This window comes from Anomaloglossus baeobatrachus, chromosome 2 (genome assembly GCF_048569485.1).
Source record: "Anomaloglossus baeobatrachus isolate aAnoBae1 chromosome 2, aAnoBae1.hap1, whole genome shotgun sequence".
Taxonomy (NCBI): Eukaryota; Metazoa; Chordata; class Amphibia; order Anura; family Aromobatidae; genus Anomaloglossus; species Anomaloglossus baeobatrachus.
In genome coordinates this window covers 345341012-345362672 of record NC_134354.1, presented here as the reverse complement: position 1 = coordinate 345362672, position 21661 = coordinate 345341012, and the positions used below count along the sequence as shown (strand labels likewise).

At 45.4% G+C, this 21661-nt stretch overlaps 1 protein-coding gene across 5 annotated transcripts in view; it reads left to right on the top strand.

Moving 5' to 3' along the window:
- SMPDL3B (sphingomyelin phosphodiesterase acid like 3B) overlaps nt 1-5285 on the top strand; it is a 205515-nt gene extending 200230 nt beyond the window's left edge. For all 5 annotated transcript variants that reach the window (XM_075335973.1, XM_075335969.1, XM_075335970.1 and 2 more), the window contains 2 exons: nt 1466-1599; nt 4704-5285. In XM_075335973.1, coding sequence (XP_075192088.1) covers nt 1466-1599; nt 4704-5066 — 497 coding nt within the window. In that variant the 3' untranslated portion in view covers nt 5067-5285. The remainder of the gene's footprint in view (nt 1-1465; nt 1600-4703) is intronic.
- Nucleotides 5286-21661: the final 16376 nt, after the last annotated feature.

Sequence of the window (21661 nt, the reverse complement as noted above, 5' to 3'; positions counted from 1 at the left end):
AGCAGCAAACCCGGATCTGAGTGGCCCCAGTAGCGGCAGCGGCTCCCGCCCGCAACATATGCACCAGGCTGTATTAGGTAATTCCATGTATAATGGCCACTGTCGAATTCTGTAGAGCAGCTCCTATCCCTCTGAAAGTGAGTTGTAGATTTCCTGCAGTATCCGGCAGTGGCCACTATATAATCAATGGAGCTGCTCTCTTCTCAAAGTGTTTATATTTGGCTACCTCTGGAGAAATAACAGCTGATCACTAGGGGTTTTGGATGGGTGTTATCAATGTTTGTGACTGGACAACCCAATTAATCCTCATTCAAATGTTTGTGGAGGGAGTGTTATACGCAATAAAAAATGTTTTCCATCAGTGTGATGTAAGCAATTTTCATTTATTTTTGGTGTCTATTTTTCTTTTTCTAAATCAACTTAAGTACACAGTAAAATCTGTTTCATTACAAAGGAAAAAATAGACAGTGGATGGATTACACACGGGTGGCATCCATCAGAGATTTTTACAGATCCATAGACGTAAACATGTGATTCTGATTTGTGAATCAGATCAAAATCTGAAATAGAAAAAAAGATAAGTGAATATGCCCATAGACTGTAACAGGTACGTGTTCTATAAATGAAAAACAACATATACGTGAAAAATGGACATCTAAATTTTGCTGAGTTTGGGGGATCATTTAATGTACCCAATATTTTTGTACTAAACACCCTGGGAATTGCTTTTCACTTTTTCATTCTTTTTTTTTCTTCCTGTCAGCTATCTGACATTACCAATCTTCCTATTTTGTGCTTTGCTCTTGCATATATACATTGCTTGCAGTTATCCTACAGTAAAATAGAATTGCATGTGTGTAAGGTAACAGCAGATAACATTTGCCAACATGTCATGACAACTTTAAAGAGCTGTCAGACTGCAGCTGTTCAGTGTCAGCTGACAAGGCTTCGGTCATGTTTCTAATAGTTGTTTATTGCTCTTTAGCAACCATAATAACGCAGTATATTGCACTGTATCCATTATGGAAGCCAAGGTGACCCATCATTAGTCAATGAGTTATGTAAAAAAATCAGTTATAGTCTTAACACGTGCATCATACCCATGATTGTTCTTGTACAAAGCTATAATGCTAACGTGCTGAATGTGATAATAGTGCAAAGCCAGGCATGATACTTGCAAACCTTCCTCCAGGAACAGTACTTTATTAGCACATTTCCATGCACTGGAAAAGGGCATGTCGACATTCTGTACATTTCATATCTTTCTTTGTACAAACCGTATATATTTCACTGCACCCAATGACAAAAAGTTGTGTCAGGAGGAGGACACTGCAGCCCTTTCAGATATGTAATGCAAATGAACTGGTTGTATTTTAAAAGTTCCTACACACTTGGAATCTCACGTTAGGGCAAATGTTAATTTGTGTCCGGCGTGTGCTTAATGCTCACAATTTTTTAATTCTAGGTGATCCCGTTGGCAGTATGTTTATTGCTCCTGGAGTATCTCCTTGGAAAACAACTTTACCTGGGGTAACTAATGGAGCTAACAATCCTGGAATCAGAGTTTTTGAGTATAATCGGAAAAACCTTCAGATCCTAGTAAGTAGTCTTCACAGAAGCGCAAGACATATATTAAAAGGCTGCCTGTAATTCATTTTTATTTGCCCATAGACTTGCTGACATGGCAAATAACACACGGTTACATTCGCTCTTCCTGGGTCCAGTACTGCGCCTCTGCCCATGCCCCAGTCTTTGTTGACAGACATCTACAGTGATATGAGTACAGTGACAACTGCAGCCAATCACCGGGGTCATCAGTGATGCTGATATAGACAGCACAAGCCACTGAGCCTAGTAATTATTGGCTGCAGTCACCATGTGATGTCACTGCTGCAGCCTGTCAAAGACCGGCACAGCGGATGAAAGACAGCCATGGACCTGGAGAGCTTGAGTATAGATGTTTGTTATTTTCTACAGTATGTCAGCAATCCTGTAATTCCAGATATACCCTTTTAGTATTAATATTTATGTCAAGTGCTGTAAAATTCAACATTTGTACATTTGCATATTATATCTGCTATGAATGTGACTATGGAGAAATTTTGAGCACATTGGTGAGAATTATTCAATACTTTATATGTTGGATAGTGTTGAGCGAGTAGTTAACTATTTGTACTCGCTATGCTGTTAGTGAGTACTGTCTGCTACTCGCATACTCGTTACGAGTAGCGTGCGCAATGTAAGTCAATGGGAAATACTCGCTAAGTAGCAAGTAACCCGAAAGCCGTACTATTCTTTTGAGTAGCGAATAGTATGGCTTTCGGGTTACTCGCTACTTAGCGAGTATTTCCCATTGACTTACATTACGACTGCTACTTGTAACGAATATGCGAGCAGCGAACAGTACTTGCTAACAACATAGCGAGTACAAATAGTTAACTACTCGCTCAACCCCAATGTTGGATAATCTGTGCCATTATTATTTGGTCTACAAAATGCTTTCTGCTATGCAAAGCTGGTCATACATTAATGGGAAAAATATGAGCTGTCTGATATGTACCTTCATTTAGGCTGAATGTGCGTGTTATTTGCATAGTATATTAATGCATTAGTATTGTCTTAGCATAGTTGATCAACAAGGAACAAGCAGTTGATTTAGGCTAAGTTCATACTTCCGTTGTTTTGCATCAGTCACATGCGTTGCTTGACGCATGTGACTGATGCGTTGTACAACGGATGACAATGGTGACAAAGAAAAGAATTTCTTTGTCGGACTCCGTTGTGTGTGGGGGGCGGAGCTGAGGACGTCAGTGCCGCGGTCTGCATGGCTGGGGACAGGATAGTGTGTGTGTCTACATGCGTGTGTACATGCGGAGTGCGGGGGGGCGGAGCCGAGCTGGGCCGTGGAGCTGAGGACGTCAGTGCCGCGGGGACTGCAGGGCTGGGGACAAGTGAGTGAGTGTGAGTGTGTGTGTACACATGCGGAGTGCGGGAGGGGGCGGAGCCGAGTGGTGAAGTGTCGGCCTCCTTGTGTGGCGCCCTGGACAAGCCAGGGGCCATAGGTAACAACACACACACACCCCCACCTTCAGCAGTTCACAGCAGTCATCCCCAGTGAGACCCGATTTCTTCCTCGGGTTCAGACAGACACACCAGGTGGGCGGAGTCAGGCAGATGGGCACGCCCACCGAGGAGTTTAGCTGGCCTGAGGCAGGAAACAAGGGCAGACAAGTCCAGGCAGAGGAAGGGAGAGGCGGTCTGCAGAGAGGCAGACGCAGACTGGGGCCTAGGTTGGAGCCTAGGTCCCTCGTGTAGCATTCATGCAGACGGTAGTGGCCGTCTGCGAGAGCCGGGAAGACAGTCTGGTGGAACCGTAGGTAGCCGGGGCTGGGCGGTGGCCCACCGGTACTGAACCGGGGAGCCAGCTGGAAACCGGAGCGCAGGAGGAGCGTACGGAAGGTGCAGGAAAGGACTTACATTACCAACCTGGGGTCAGGGGAAAAACACCGCAGCCATCTGTGGGACCCGTCCATCCAGCCGTTTGTTTCATCAGAGACTCCGTGTGTGTTACTGGCTGAGTGAGTACCACCGTGCCGTGCGGCACAGCGCTGCCCCCGTGACCCTGCACCTCACCAGGCCCCGTAACCCGCCTGCCATCCATCCCTACCCCATCACCGGGCCCAGGGACAACCAACCCCCTACCCATGGAGGGGAGAACTAACAACCAGGCTGCTCCCAGTCATCGCTCCCGGGATTCTCGTCCAGAGCAGCGGTGGTGTCACCAATATCACCACAACCGTGGGTGGCGTCACAGACAATATCCAATTCCCTCAATCAAATCCCCTTTTCACTCACGGGCGAGGAACGCCGCTCGAGTCCCCGGGATCCGGCCCACCGCTTGAGCCACCACCGAGCAGCGGCAGCAGCAGCCGGACCCGAGCAGTGGGAGAGCGCAGCGTCCCCTCCTCCGCCCGCGACACTTGCACACTGTATCCAGGGTAAATATCGGGTAACTAAAAGCAAAGCACTTTTTGCTTGGTTACCCGATATTTATCTTGGTTACCAGCATACACCGCTTAGCGCGGGCTCCCTGCACCCGTAACCACTGTAAATATCGGGTAACTAACCAAAGCGCATTGTTTGGTTACCAGATGTGTATCCTGGTTACGGGGGCGAGGAGCCAGAGAGCGCATGCGCAGCAAAATCCTACGGATTGCGCTGCTCAAAAAACGTTACAGGCTGCGTTGCTCCCGCCCGGCGGTCAGTTAAAAAACGACTGACCGTGACGCAACGGATGCAACGCAGCATCATCAGTCACAATCTGTCACTAATAGAAGCCTATGGGGAAAAACAGGATTCCTGCAAAATATTTTGCAGGATACCGTAATTCCTCAAGGCGACGGATTGTGACTGAGGCAAAACAACGACAGCGTGAACTTAGCCTTAGAGACATTGCAGAAGTGTTGTGAAGATCCTTTATGAAGCAATATCTGTGCACAGACTATGTTGAGAAAGTGCTGGGAGAGGTACTGTATAATAACTTATACTGTATATGTCTTCTCTAGTTCATGCTTCTAAGATAATAGGTACTAATTAACTGGGAAGATTAAGATTTTTACCTGTACCAAGTAGTCATTATCATGACCCAGTCCTAACTAAAAATGGTGCAATTGCATTTATATGTCCCCACATTTTTCTTACAGGATATGGTCACTTACTATTTAAACCTCACATTCGCAAATTTAGAGTCTCCGAGATGGGAAAAGGAGTATCGTCTAACTGAAGCCTTTCTGGTGCCAGATGGATCTCCCCAGTCTATGCACAAATTATTGGATAAGATATCTACTAACCAGTGCTTTTTACAAAAGTACTATGAATATAACTCAGTTAGCTATGATTTGGAAACCTGTGGGGAGTCTTGTAAAATTGATCATGTTTGTGCTATTCGCGAAGTAGACTTTACAAATTATGATAAATGTGTAAAGAATGGAAGCTCCGCTTCAAATCCTCGTTTTCAAATGGTGCTAGTAATGGTGATGATGCTTATCTGTCAGCTTATGGAGTAACCCCACAGGGCTTAAACACAGCCGATTTTCCAGATGCAGTTGAAAGGGTGAAATGAGCGGCATGATTACAACATTTTCACAGTGATATCCCCAATGTCATTTATTGCTGTGATGTCTGTGCTGCAGGGTTCCCTGGCAAAATGGCCATTACTCAATATGCTGAATAAAAAAATACAATGAACTAATAACTGCACATGTCTGTCTATAATTATGACTTAGACAACAATCTGGCCACATTTTATAACTAATCAATGCAAGTCATTACAAAGGGTTGACTTACATTTTTTTTGCAAGCAGGGGTGTAACTACTGTATAATGCAGGGGTTGCAATCGCACCCAGATCCTGGAGTCTAGGGGGGGCCCAAAAAATCATTGTAGCAAATATTAAAAGACCATTACTATTAAAGATCTGCTATAATTGGGGGCCCTGTTGGAGGTTGTTGCATTGGACCCCTTGAGCTTCAAGTTACACCACTGCTTACGACTATAAATGCTTTTTTGGGAGTGAAAAAAGTAGACCACCAGTTTCATAAAGGCAGAAACAAGCATGCTACGACTCCATTGACAAAAAGTCTGGAATATAATTTGACTTCTCACTTTCCTAATTTCCCTAAAAGAAAAAACAAAAAAAAAAGACAGTTTGCACTCTGATAATGTGTGTGTGTGTTAGCTGAGGCTGCACAGGGTGTGTGTGTGTGTGTGTGTGTGTTAGCTGAGGCTGAACAGGGTGTGTGTGTGTGTTATCTGAGGCTGCACAGGGAGTGTGTGAGTGTGTGTTAGCTAAGGCTGCACAGGGTGTGTGTGTGTGTGTGTGTGTGTGTGTGTTAGCTGAGGCTGCACAGTTTGTGTGTGTTAGCTGAGGCTGCACAGGTTGTGTGTGTTAGCTGAGGCTGCACAGGGTGTGTGTGTGTGTTATCTGAGGCTGCACAGGGAGTGTGTGAGTGTGTGTTAGCTAAGGCTGCACAGGGTGTGTGTGTGTGTGTGTGTGTTAGCTGAGGCTGCACAGGTTGTGTGTGTTAGCTGAGGCTGCACAGGTTGTGTGTGTTAGCTGAGGCTGCACAGGTTGTGTGTGTTAGCTGAGGCTGCACAGGTTGTGTGTGGTAGCTGAGGCTGCACAGGGTGTGTGTGTTAGCTGAGGCTGCACAGGGTGTGTGTGTGTGTGTCTGTGTGTTAGCTAAGGCTGCACAGGGTGTGTGTGTGTGTTAGCTGAGGCTGCACAGTTTGTGTGTGTTAGCTGAGGCTGCACAGGTTGTGTGTGTTAGCTGAGGCTGCGCAGGTTGTGTGTGTTAGCTGAGGCTGCACAGGTTGTGTGTGTTAGCTGAGGCTGCGCAGGTTGTGTGTGTTAGCTGAGGCTGCACAGGTTGTGTGTGTTAGCTGAGGCTGCACAGGTTGTGTGTTGCTAGCTGAGGCTGCACAGGGTGTGTGTACGTGTATGTGTTGCTAGCTGAGGCTGCACAGGGTGTGTGTGTGTGTGTGTGTATTGCTAGCTGAGGCTGCAGAAAGTGTGTGTGTGTGTGTGCTTACTACAAGAAGAAGACATGCATGGTGCACATTACTACAAGAAGGGGACCTGCATATGGGGTACATTACCACAAGAAAGGGACCTGCATGGGGCACATTATTATAAGAACGGGACCTGCATGGGGGCACAATACTACAAGAAGGGGTCCTGCATGGGGCACATTGCTACAAGGTGGGACCAGGATGGGCACATTACTACAAGAAGGAGTCCTGCATGGGGCACATTACTACCAGAAGGGGAGGTGCATGGAGGCATATTAATACAAGAAGAGGACCTGCATGGGGCACATTGCTACAAGGGGACAAAGATGCGCAGATTTTTACAGAATGGGGAACAGGATGGGGCACATTACTACAAGATGTTGGCGAAAATTACCATGCGGCGCGTATTGTAAAACTGTATTACTTACACAAAGGGGAAAAATGTAAAAAAAAAAAAAAAAAAAAAAAGAAGGTGTGTGTGTATGTATATATATATGTATATATATATATATAAAAAAAAAAGGTACACATTTGTTATAATAGACAAATGAAAAATGTTCAAAAACAGTGATGCAAGGGTGTATAGAAAGAAAAAATGGTACCGCTACCAATGTCACTTTGTCCTGAAAAGAATGCAGCCCCTCAAATTATTTTTTTTTCTGTGTGCGGCCCATACACCCAGCCGAGTTTGAGACCCCTGGTCTAGGGGGCCCAAAACGTCATTGTAGCAAATATTAAAAGACCATTACTATTAAAGATCTGCTATAATTGGGGGCCCTGATGGAGGTTGTTGCATTGGACCCCTTGAGCTTCAAGTTACACCACTGCTTACGACTATAAATGCTTTTTGGGTGTGAAAAAAGTAGACCACCAGTTTCATAAAGGCAGAAACAAGCATGCTACGACTCCATTGACAAAAACTCTGGAATAGAATATAATTTGACTTCTCACTTTCCCCATTTCCCTAAAAGAAAAACCACAAAAAAAGACAGTTTGCACTCTGATAATGCTAAAGTATGGAAAACCATGAATGTGTGAACATGGACCTCCATTACTGCTAAGGAAAATCTAAGAAAAATGAGATATTTAGCATATATAAATGGCCATTTGTATATCTGCCCAGTTGCCACGTCACGGCATATCTCGTAAGTGGGTACCTACACTATGCTGAAGCGTCTCTCTGGGTTAAAAACCTCGTGTGTATGGGCAAGTAGGAACCTGCTATAAAGGATAAGATTACCTGTGGCAAGTGGGGGAGGGGTGTACGGTCAGAAGATATGACCTTCTTAATATAGACAGAAAGACCTGTTCACACATCAGTTTGGTGAGTGCAGTCAGTCTTTCCGTCTATATTAAGAGGGTCATACCTTCTGAACATGACGTGGCAACTGGGCAGATATACAGTTAGGTCCAGAAATATTTGGACAGTGACACAATTTTCGCGAGTTGGAGGAACTGGTGGAGGAAGGTTGAACTAGATGGACCTAGGTCTTTTTTCAACCTTAGTAACTATGTAACTATGTGGTGGCATGCAGAGCCCAACTCATTACATAGTTAGTATATGTAACTATGTAATGAGTTGGGCTCTGCATGCCACCACATTGGATTTGAAATGAAACCTCTACAACAGAATTCAAGTGCAGATTGTAACGTTTAATTTGAAGGTTTGAACAAAAATATCTGATAGAAATTGTAGGAATTGTACACATTTCTTTACAAACACTCCACATTTTAGGAGGTCAAAAGTAATTGGACAAATAAACTAAACCCAAACAAAATAATTTTATTTTCAATATTTTGTTGCGAATCCTTTGGAGGCAATCACTGCCTTAAGTCTGGAACCCATGGACATCACCAAACGCTGGGTTTCCTCCTTCTTAATGCTTTGCCAGGCCTTTACAGCCGCAGCCTTCAGGTCTTGCTTGTTTGTGGGTCTTTCCGTCTTAAGTCTGGATTTGAGCAAGTGAAATGCATGCTCAATTGGGTTAAGATCGGGTGATTGACTTGGCCATTGCAGAATGTTCCACTTTTTTTGCACTCATGAACTCCTGGGTAGCTTTGGCTGTATGCTTGGGGTCATTGTCCATCTGTACTATGAAGCACCGTCCGATCAACTTTGCGGCATTTGGCTGAATCTGGGCTGAAAGTATATCCCTGTACACTTCATAATTCATCCGGCTACTCTTGTCTGCTGTTATGTCATCAATAAACACAAGTGACCCAGTGCCATTGAAAGCCATGCATGCCCATGCCATCACGTTGCCTCCACCATGTTTTACAGAGGATGTGGTGTGCCTTGGATCATGTGCCGTTCTCTTTCTTCTCCAAACTTTTTTCTTCCCATCATTCTGGTACAGGTTGATCTTTGTCTCATCTGTCCATAGAATACTTTTCCAGAACTGAGCTGGCTTCATGAAGTGTTTTTCAGCAAATTTAACTCTGGCCTGTCTATTTTTGGAATTGATGAATGGTTTGCATCTAGATGTGAACCCTTTGTATTTTCTTTCATGGAGTCTTCTCTTTACTGTTGACTTAGAGACAGATACACCTACTTCACTGAGAGTGTTCTGGACTTCAGGTGATGTTGTGAACGGGTTCTTCTTCACCAAAGAAAGTATGCGGCGATTATCCACCACTTTTGTCATCCGTGGACGCCCAGGCCTTTTTGAGTTCCCAAGCTCACCAGTCAATTCCTTTTTTCTCAGAATGTACCCGACTGTTGATTTTGCTACTCCAAGCATGTCTGCTATCTCTCTGATGGATTTTTTCTTTTTTTTTCAGCCTCAGGATGTTCTGCTTAACTCAATTGAGAGTTCCTTAGACCGCATGTTGTCTGGTCACAGCAACAGCTTCCAAATTCAAAACCACACACCGGTAATCAACCCCAGACCTTTTAACTACTTCATTGATTACAGGTTAACGAGGTAGACGCCTTCAGAGTTAATTGCAGCCCTTAGAGTCCCTTGTCCAATTACTTTTGGTCCCTTGAAAAAGAGGAGGCTATGCATTACAGAGCTATGATTCCTAAACCCTTTCTCCGATTTGGATGTGAAAACTCTCATATTGTAGCTGGGAGTGTGCACTTTCAGCCCATATTATATATATAATTGTATTTCTGAACATGTTTTTGTAAACAGCTAAAATAACAAAACTTGTGTCACTGTCCAAATATTTCTGGACCTAACTTTACAAATGGCCATTTATATATGCTAAATATCTCAGTTGTCTTAAATTTTCCTTAGCAGTAATGGAGGTCCATGTTCACACATTCATGGTTTCCATACTTTAACATTATCAGAGTGCAAAAATTCTTTTTTTGTGTTTTATGTCATGTTCAGTTATGCACCTGTTCACACATCAGTTTGGTGAGTGCAGTCAGTCTTTCTGTCTATATTAAGAGGGTCATACCTTCTGACCGTGCACCCCGTCCCCACTTGCCACAGGTAATTTTATCCTTTATAGCAGGTTCCTACTTGCCCATACACATGAGATTTTTAACCCAGAGAGACGCTTCAGCATAGTGTAGGTACCCACTTGCGAGATATGCCGTGACATGGCAAGTGGGCAGATATACAAATGGACATTTATATATGCTAAATATCTCATTTTTCTTGAATTTTCCTTAGCAGTAATGGAGGTCCATGTTCACACATTCATGGTTTTCCATTATCAGAGTGCAAACTGTCTTTTTTTGTATTTTATGTCATGTTCAGTTATGCACCTGTTCACACGTCAGTTTGGTGAGTGCAGTCAGTCTTTCTGTCTATAAAAGAAACAACAGTAATAAAACAGTAAACCAGCTATTATTGTTGGGGATTTCTTTTCACACGATGGTAAAAATCCTACACTATCCATGTCTCTATAAGGTGCTATGGTCACCATTAGAGATGAGCGAACCTCTAGAGGCTCAAGCTCGGTTCGGTTCATCGAACGGAGGCCGCGTTTGAGTTCGATTCGGCGAACCGTTCGACGAACCTCTCGAACCCATTGAAAACAATGGGAGGCAATCACAAACACCTAAAAACACCTAGAAAACACCCTCAGAGGTGTCCAAAAGGTGACAAACAACTCCCAAGACAACACAAACACATGGGAAAGTGACAAGGACAAATACCCATGCGAAAACTAAACAGCTGGACGAGGAAAAAAGAGGCGGAGGCACAGATATAGGCATGGCATGCCCTTCTAAAATCATGTAAAACACAGCAAGGAGACTCCAAGCAGAGTCGCCCTTTTTCCCAAAATTGGGCCACACAGACACCACTTCAGTGGCAGCACTTGTGCCCCAGTTGCAAAATGGATAGGTTGATTTGCATTAAGCACATTCAAAAATATGCCAGCCTTAACTGTCCCCAGGATGACACCGGGGTAGGTAGCAAAGTCTTTGATGATCCCAGATCTGTTCATCTTGGATTATTTTTAAAAACACTGCAAGGAGACTCCAAGCAGAGTCTCCCTTTTTTCCAAATATTGGGCCCCACAGACACCACTTCAGTGGCAGCACTTGTGCCCCAGTTGCAAACTGGACAGGTTGATTTGCATCAAGCACATTCAAAAATACGCCAGCCTTAACTGTCCCCAGGATGACACCGGGGTAGGTAGCAAAGTCTTTGCTCATCCCAGATCTGTTCATCTTGGCTTATTTTTAAAAGCACAGCAAGGAGACTCCGAAAAGAGTCTCCCTTTTTTCCAAAAATTGGGCCACACAGACACCACTTAAGTGGCAGCCCTTGTGTTCCAGTTGCAAACTTGACAGGTACATTAGCATCAAGCACATTCCAAATCCACAAGCCTTTACTCTCCCCAGGATGACACAGGGGTAGTAAAGTCCTTGCGGATCCATGACTTGTTCATCTTGATGAACGTTAGTCTGTCCACATTGTCAGTGGACAGACACGTGCGCTTATCTGTCAGCACAAACCCAGCAGCACTGAGATACTCCTGTATCATCCTCTCCAGCCGTTGACTATGTGTCAGACTTCTTGTCTCTGGTGGCCTTGCAAAGGATGGTCTAAAAAAATTATGAAAAGATTCAATAAAATTGCTGTTACCAGCACCAGAAATGGTACTGATGGTACGGTTAGACTGTTGATGACGAGACAGTCCCATGTTTGTCAAGTTACAACTGTGAGATTCACTCCGTGCACCACTGGTGTTTGCTGGAAAAGCTGAGCTAAGATCGAGTAACAGCTTCTTCTGATGCTCCTGCATACGTGCGTCCCTTTCTATGGTTGGAATTATTTCACAAAATTTGGACTTGTACCGGGGATCTAATAGTGTGGCAACTTAGTAGTCATCATCACTTCTAATTTTGACAATCCGAGGGTCATGTTGTAGGTAGTGCAGCAAGAAGGCGCTCATGTGTCTTGCGCATCCATGCGGACCAAGTCCTCGCTGTGTTTGTGGCATAGAGGTGCTAACCGTGCTTTCTTCCTCTGACATCTCCCCCCAACCTCGTTCAACCGAAATTTGACTAAGGTCTCCCTTATCTGCTGAGTCTTCCATGTCCATCGAGAGTTCGTCCTCTCTTTCTTCCTGGTCTTCTGCACCTTCCTCAACATTTTGGCTGCTACCATGCGCCCTTGTTAATCCCTCTCCCCCACCGTCCCATGCCTGCCGCCTTGGTGATGATGAACGTCTGGACCTTGTAGATGTTGGTATCCCTTGCGCATATGAATCCTCCTGTACGTCCTCCCCTTCCTCTTGTCTCACGCACTGACTCCGAATAGTGTTTAGCGTGTGCTCCAGCATGTAAATGACTGGAATTGTAATGCTGATAATGGCATTGTCAGTGCTAAACATATTCGTCGCCATCTCGAAACTGTGCAGAAGGGTGCATAGGTCCTTGATCTGAGACCACTCCATCAGCGTGATCTGCCCCACCTCTGCATCTCGTTGGCCCAGACTATACGTCATAACGTATTGCACCAGGGCTCGGCGGTGCTGCCACAGTCGCTGTAACATGTGGAGAGTGGAATTCCAGCGTGTCGCCACATTGCATTTCAGGCGATGAACCGGCAGGCCGAAATACTTCTGGAGCGATGCAAGTCGGTCAGCTGCGGCGGTTGAACGGCGGAAGTGAGCAGAGAGTGACCGTGCCCTGTGCAAAATCCCATCTAGGCCGGGTTTAGTGGGTTAAAATTGCTGGACAACAAGGTTCAACACGTGAGCCATACAAGGCACGTGTGTCACATTGCCCCGGCGAAGGGCCGCACCCAGGTTTGCAGCATTATCGCAGACGGCCTTCCCTGGCTGCAGGTTGAGTGGAGACAACCATTTACGAAACTCGGACTGGAGAGCTGACCACAACTCATCCGCAGTGTGACTCTTATTTCCAAGACATTTCAAGCTAAAGACCGCCTGATGCTATTGAGCTCTGCTGCCAGCATAGTAAGGAGGTGTGCAGGATTCCTTGTGCGCAGTTGCAACGCGGGTTGCCTGACCAGGCAGGCTTGGGGCGGAGGTGGAGGACCCAGACGAGGTTGAGGAGGCAGAAGCAGGGAAGGAACTTCGACATACAGAGGATTGACAAGTCGTGGGGACAGCAAGACTTGTTCAGCACACCCTTCTCCATCTATCACCATAGTTACCCAGTGCCCAGTCATGTAACGCCCCTGTCCATGCTTACTTGTCCAAGTATCGGTGGTGAAATGCACTCGGTCACACGCAGAGTTTCTCAAGGAAGCGGTGATGTTGTGTGCAACATGCTGGTGTAGCGCAGGCACACCTTTCTTGGAGAAGTAGTGGCGACTGGGCATCTGATACTGGGGCACTGCGATGGACATAAGGTGTCGAAAATCCTCTGTGTCCACCAGGCGGAAAGGCAGCATTTCCGTAGCCAAGAGCTTACAGAGGGATAAAGTCAACCTCTTAGCTTTGTCATGGCTCGGAGGAAATGGCCTTTTATTTGTCCACATCTGATGGATCAAGATCTGGCTGCTGTGTGGAGATGGTGGTGAGTAGGGTGTCCCTGCAAAGCTGCTGGTCTGTAAGGAAAGTCATACAAAACAGGAGGAAACGAGTAACTTGCTTCAAAAAATATATGTAATTTTTATTACTTATTTTTTATATTTCATGTACTTATTTTTAGTAATATTTATGGAAAAATACAAAATACATATAGCAGTATATAAAAAGATTACAGCAATTGGTTGGCCGAGAGGAAAGATGTTTTAAAAAAGGCACAGATTAATCCTGCCAGACTCAGAAAGATAGTACTCATCAATAACAATATCACATGAATACAAGAGTATGTCACATAAAAATAACCACGTGTTCCTACGTGAATTATTGCGCCACATCACACAAGATAAATTAACAGTTTCCCCAGTGAGGATTATGCAGAGGACTCAATAGACATATTGCACGCACTGCCACAAAATTGCGAACATTGCTGCTCAATAGGTTATAAGGGGGCATAAATAGCATCCACCTAACCACAATACAGCAGTGTGAGTGTATGTCCCTAAGAGAGTACCTGCATACCTCATATAGGGGATCCCAAAGCTGGAATGTTCAATTAATAAAAACAGTCATGCAGGGGTCCCACCCGCATAGTGCAAGAAGTGCTGCAAGGAAGGGCACCACACAATCATACTACTCAAGCATCAGTGTGCTATAACAGTGATGTGCCTATGATTCCAACACAGCAGCAGTTTAAGCACATGCAAAGGGAGGACCAGCTACATACCGTGCGGCGCTAATGTCACTTAGGAAACATATCAGCAGGCAGGAGGTTAGATGAGGAGGGGATTAGACCCAAATAAAGACTCCAACGTACGTTTCACAGAGGAAATAACCACGCTTCATCAGGGAGTGATTTATCCCAGTGACCGGCCGGTTTAAATAGCCGGAAACAGCTTGTAATCAGCTGTGTTGAGTCAATGGATCATCACGGCGCATGCGCGCGCGGCGCTCCCGGATCCCAGAGCCCCTCACCAGCCGTCATGGAGACGGCGCATGCGCGAGAGCGGAGACGCGTCGCCATAGCTCCCGAGCATGCGCCAGCACCAATCAGAGACGGCCAGGAGGAGAACGGGCCAGAGGCGCAGCACACGGACGCGCACCATCCATGACAGGTATAACAGGACAACCATGTATGCGAAATTTGGATGTAACTCAACTGCGTAAGCACTACCAACGATAAATATAAAAAGATAACCATGAAATACAGAGATACAGTGTAACATCATCCATATTTGATCCAATTCTTCAATCCATGTAATAATAGATACGTCAGTAGTTCATTCCAGGATGTCCAGTATATATAATGTAAGGTCACTTCGGATGGATAACAAACGGATCCAAGCTGCTTAAAGGGAATGTGAAAGAAGGACAGAAAGCAAATAAATATCATAAAGGACAAATAGATAACATTAAAAACATTAATCCCTCAAACACTTAAAGGGAAAAACCCCAAAGGGGGTGATGTCAAAGAAAAGAGGCAAAACTTAAAGCCTCATTAAGGCCCGAGGGGGTGACTGTACCCAACGTCACCATCCATCTTGTCTCACGCTGGGCGAGCCTTTTCTTGATATTGCCTCCTCTGATACCACCATGAACCACCTCAATTCCACGCACAGATAAAGATTTCGAATCACATCCGTGGTGGATCTTGAAAAGGCGTGGAATGGTCTTCAGAGAGGCAACATCATCCACGGTCCGGGCCGCAGCAATGTCCCTAACATGTTCGCGGACGCGGATGCGTAGCTCGCGCGAGGTCAGGCCAATGTATATCAATGGGCACCCACAAACGGCATAATATATGACGTTTGAGGTGCCACATGACACATAATCCCTGATCTGGAACTCGCGCGTCCCGTCCGCTGAAGAAAATACTGAACTCCGCACGACATTGCTGCAGGCCAGGCAGTGGCCACATGGAAAGCAGCCCACACGGGGATTCCTCAAACCCAAGAAGCCAGATATTGGTGGAACATAATGACTTTTAACAAGTACGTCACGAAGATTGGCCGATCTTCTGGCCGTCATCATAGGGTAGTCTGATAGTGAGCCCTTCAAAAATGGGTCAGTATTCAAGATGGGCCAGTGTCGGTTCAGAATGGCCCTGATGTTGTGCCATTCATGATTAAAGGTAGTAATGAACCTGACCACTGAGCCATCTGATACCTCTTTATGTCTTGCCACGAGAAGTTGGGATCTTGGAGTATTTTTAGCCCTAAGGTAACCCTTCTTAATACTGCGATTACTGTACCCCCTATCCCGGAAGCGTGACATGAGGTCGGCGGCTTGTTCCTCAAATTTCTGGTCCGAAGAACAAATTCTTCTCATTCTCAGGAACTGTCCAGTAGGGACAGCGCGAATAGTAGACATGTTGTGGGCAGACGAGGCATGAAGTAAAGCATTGACAGATGTTGATTTCCGAAAAACATCAGTTTGGATGAAGTTATCCTCGTCAACCGTAATAAGTATATCCAGAAAGTCAATGCAGGTTTTATGATATTTGTATGTCAATTTGATGTCAATGCGTTCATGCCTAGTCTACCCACAAAGGTCTCAAGCTGCTCCGCCGTACCCTGCCAAAAAATCAATAAGTCATCTATGTACCTCATCCAGCACTGCACATGGGATACGGCCTGGTCACCCTCGTCGCCAAAAATGGATCTCTCCCAGAACCCTAGGAAGAGATTGGCGTACGAGGGCGCACAGGCCGCACCCATCGCAGTGCCGCGCTGTTGTAGGTAAAAGGAATCCCTAAACGTAAAGCAGTTATGGGTAAGGATAAAGCGGAGCAGCTGGAGAATCAAGTCACACATCGCGCTGTCCCGACCGGAGGTCCCAAGAAAAAATTGAACAGCCGCCAAACCGTCGTCATGGCGGATGCAGGTGTATAGGGACTCTACATCCGCCGTGACGATCAGCATGTCAGGCTCCATATGAATGCCATTGATCCTATTGAGCACGTCCGTCGTGTCTTTTATGTAGGAGGGAAGTGCTTCAACCAGAGGTTTCAGGTAGAAATCAATAAACTTACACACTGGGTCGCACATTCCCTCCAATCCAGACACGATCGGACGGCCCGGCGGGTCAAGGGCATTTTTGTGAATTTTGGGGAGCAAGTATAAGGTGGGCACCTTAGGGTATTTAATCAACAAGCCATCCACAACCTTTCTCGTGACAAGACCCAAATCCAGCGCGCGCTCCAAAATGTGGCGCAATAATTCACGTAGGAACACGTGGTTATTTTTATGTGACATACTCTTGTATTCATGTGATATTGTTATTGATGAGTACTATCTTTCTGAGTCTGGCAGGATTAATCTGTGCCTTTTTTAAAACATCTTTCCTCTCGGCCAACCAATTGCTGTAATCTTTTTATATACTGCTATATGTATTTTGTATTTTTCCATAAATATTACTAAAAATAAGTACATGAAATATAAAAAATAAGTAATAAAAATTACATATATTTTTTGAAGCAAGTTACTCGTTTCCTCCTGTTTTGTATTGCTATCTGAGTAGCTCTGCACAGTGTGTGATACCCCTTGGGACCCACACATCTGTGCCTTTTGTCATTGTTGGATCTTATGTATTTAACCTTTTCTCCTGTGGTTTCCACAGTTCTCCTGGTAATTATTTCTATGGATTTTAGAGCTCGGGATGACGCTTTATCCTTACCCATAACTGCTTTACGTTTAGGGATTCCTTTTACCTACAACAGCGCGGCACTGCGATGGGTGCGGCCTGTGCGCCCTCGTACGCCAATCTCTTCCTAGGGTTCTGGGAGAGATCCATTTTTGGCGACGAGGGCGACCAGGCCATATCCCATGTGCAGTGCTGGATGAGGTACATAGATGACTTATTGATTTTTTGGCAGGGTACGGCGGAGCAGCTTGAGACCTTTGTGGGTAGACTAGGCATGAACGCATTGAACATCAAATTGACATACAAATATCATAAAACCTGCATTGACTTTCTGGATATACTTATTACGGTTGACGAGGATAACTTCATCCAAACTGATGTTTTTCGGAAATCAACATCTGTCAATGCTTTACTTCATGCCTCGTCTGCCCACAACATGTCTACTATTCGCGCTGTCCCTACTGGACAGTTCCTGAGAATGAGAAGAATTTGTTCTTCGGACCAGAAATTTGAGGAACAAGCCGCCGACCTCATGTCACGCTTCCGGGATAGGGGGTACAGTAATCGCAGTATTAAGAAGGGTTACCTTAGGGCTAAAAATACTCCAAGATCCCAACTTCTCGTGGCAAGACATAAAGAGGTATCAGATGGCTCAGTGGTCAGGTTCATTACTACCTTTAATCATGAATGGCACAACATCAGGGCCATTCTGAACCGACACTGGCCCATCTTGAATACTGACCCATTTTTGAAGGGCTCACTATCAGACTACCCTATGATGACGGCCAGAAGATCGGCCAATCTTCGTGACGTACTTGTTAAAAGTCATTATGTTCCACCAATATCTGGCTTCTTGGGTTCGAGGAATCCCCGTGTGGGCTGCTTTCCATGTGGCCACTGCCTGGCCTGCAGCAATGTCGTGCGGAGTTCAGTATTTTCTTCAGCGGACGGGACGCGCGAGTTCCAGATCAGGGATTATGTGTCATGTGGCACCTCAAACGTCATATATTATGCCGTTTGTGGGTGCCCATTGATATACATTGGCCTGACCTCGCGCGAGCTACGCATCCGCGTCCGCGAACATGTTAGGGACATTGCTGCGGCCCGGACCGTGGATGATGTTGCCTCTCTGAAGACCATTCCACGCCATTTCAAGATCCACCACGGATGTGATTCGAAATCTTTATCTGTGCGTGGAATTGAGGTGGTTCATGGTGGTATCAGAGGAGGCAATATCAAGAAAAGGCTCGCCCAGCGTGAGACAAGATGGATGGTGACGTTGGGTACAGTCACCCCCTCGGGCCTTAATGAGGCTTTAAGTTTTGCCTCTTTTCTTTGACATCACCCCCTTTGGGGTTTTTCCCTTTAAGTGTTTGAGGGATTAATATTTTTAATGTTATCTATTTGTCCTTTATGATATTTATTTGCTTTCTGTCCTTCTTTCACATTCCCTTTAAGCAGCTTGGATCCGTTTGTTATCCATCCGAAGTGACCTTACATTATATATACTGGACATCCTGGAATGAACTACTGACGTATCTATTATTACATGGATTGAAGAATTGGATCAAATATGGATGATGTTACACTGTATCTCTGTATTTCATGGTTATCTTTTTATATTTATCGTTGGTAGTGCTTACGCAGTTGAGTTACATCCAAATTTCGCATACATGGTTGTCCTGTTATACCTGTCATGGATGGTGCGCGTCCGTGTGCTGCGCCTCTGGCCCGTTCTCCTCCTGGCCGTCTCTGATTGGTGCTGGCGCATGCTCGGGAGCTATGGCGACGCGTCTCCGCTCTCGCGCATGCGCCGTCTCCATGACGGCTGGTGAGGGGCTCTGGGATCCGGGAGCGCCGCGCGCGCATGCGCCGTGATGATCCATTGACTCAACACAGCTGATTACAAGCTGTTTCCGGCTATTTAAACCGGCCGGTCACTGGGATAAATCACTCCCTGATGAAGCGTGGTTATTTCCTCTGTGAAACGTACGTTGGAGTCTTTATTTGGGTCTAATCCCCTCCTCATCTAACCTCCTGCCTGCTGATATGTTTCCTAAGTGACATTAGCGCCGCACGGTATGTAGCTGGTCCTCCCTTTGCATGTGCTTAAACTGCTGCTGTGTTGGAATCATAGGCACATCACTGTTATAGCACACTGATGCTTGAGTAGTATGATTGTGTGGTGCCCTTCCTTGCAGCACTTCTTGCACTATGCGGGTGGGACCCCTGCATGACTGTTTTTATTAATTGAACATTCCAGCTTTGGGATCCCCTATATGAGGTATGCAGGTACTCTCTTAGGGACATACACTCACACTGCTGTATTGTGGTTAGGTGGATGCTATTTATGCCCCCTTATAACCTATTGAGCAGCAATGTTCGCAATTTTGTGGCAGTGCGTGCAATATGTCTATTGAGTCCTCTGCATAATCCTCACTGGGGAAACTGTTAATTTATCTTGTGTGATGTGGCGCAATAATTCACGTAGGAACACGTGGTTATTTTTATGTGACATACTCTTGTATTCATGTGATATTGTTATTGATGAGTACTATCTTTCTGAGTCTGGCAGGATTAATCTGTGCCTTTTTTAAAACATCTTTCCTCTCGGCCAACCAATTGCTGTAATCTTTTTATATACTGCTATATGTATTTTGTATTTTTCCATAAATATTACTAAAAATAAGTACATGAAATATAAAAAATAAGTAATAAAAATTACATATATTTTTTGAAGCAAGTTACTCGTTTCCTCCTGTTTTGTATTGCTATCTGAGTAGCTCTGCACAGTGTGTGATACCCCTTGGGACCCACACATCTGTGCCTTTTGTCATTGTTGGATCTTATGTATTTATCTGTAAGGAAAGTGCAGGCGGAGACATAATGTTGCCTTCATCCAAAGTTGGGCTCTCGATGTCTGAGAGAGCTGTACACCAGCACTTGTTTCCCCTTCCAAACCAACTGACGACCTACCAAGCAAACTGCCTGTTGTGGTTAAAGTGGTGTAAGGTCTACATAGAAGAACAGGTCTGACAGCTGTCCCCACAGTCATAGAAGATTAAATACGCTCACATGCACTGAAAGGGCAGGCGGTGGATGGCTCGCTCCGCTAGGCCACATTGCAGCATGGAGAGCGTCCCACTGGGACTTATGCTTGTTATTCATGTGACGAGTCATGGAAGAAGTTGTCAAACTGGTGAGGTTTTGGCCTCTACTTATAGATTGGCGACACATTTTACAGATCACATGATTTGGGGGTTCCTTTGCAAGGTCAAAAAAGGACCAGGCTAGGCAAGGCTTAGAGGACATGCGATCTGCAGAGCCATCCCGACTTGTGCTCAGAGGCAGAGTGGTGGCTGAGGATGCACTTGTAGACGTGCTTCCAGTACTCCGACTCTGTCCAGGAAGGTGCAAGGTAACTTCGTCGTCAGTTTCATCCTCCTCCACCGCTTCTGGTGTCCTCCTCGAGTGCCCGACTGAGGGTTGACAGTATGTGGGATCTAGAACATCATCATCAAGCGTTGTGTTTGCACTCCCCTCGCCCTCAGACCTAACCTCTTCCTGCCCTGATTGAATAGTTAAGTTGTCATCCCAATCTGGTATCTGCGTCTCATCGTCATCAGTATGTTCCTCATTGTCTCCACCAACAGGTGTTACAGTTTGGGAATGAGGGTCTACATTATGCTCAGAAATTTGGTCATCAGAGCCTGAATCTGACTCATAAAGCTTCTGGGCATCACTGCAGACCATTTCCTGGTTTGTACTCACTGTAGCTTGGGAGCAGACCTCTGATTCCCAGCCTATAGTGTGACTGAACAGCTCTGCAGACTCAGCCATCTCTGTTACACCATACTCTGCAGGGCGGGTGGAGACTTGAGAGCTGGGAGAAAGAAAGTACGATTGGGATGACAACTCAGAGGAATGTTGTTTTTTGGATTTTGAAGTTGAGGTGGAGAAGAGGCCACTTGTTGGAGCACTTGAGATTCATTCAAGCATGTGTTTTTTGTGCATCGTCTACCTTTGTTTCAGTTGTTTTGTTCCGTAAAAAAGGGAGCACATCGGATTGTCCACGGAAAGTAGTAGACATCTTACTTTTGCTGGAAGTATCTTCAGCAGATGTTAATGTACCTTTCACACCTTCCCCATGGACACAAACGTTTTTTCCTTTTACAACACGCCTGTTCCCCTTTCCACCAGCATCTGTCCTTTTTCCACTCATTTTGTTAGCGACAAGATTGCACACTTAAAATGTGGCAGCAAAAATTGAGAGGTGGTGTAGATTGCACAGGTGGTCTAGCTTTATTGACAGCTGAAGAACCAACACTGACTATCCCTGACAATGCAACTATGGCCCTAAAACTGGCAGCACTGTTTCCTATAAAAATAGCGTAGCAAAATGGGCAGGAGGGTAGAAGGCAGAGGTGGTGGAACTTGCTTGGCACCAGTGGGACACTAAGTTACTATAGCAGACACTTTGTGGATGC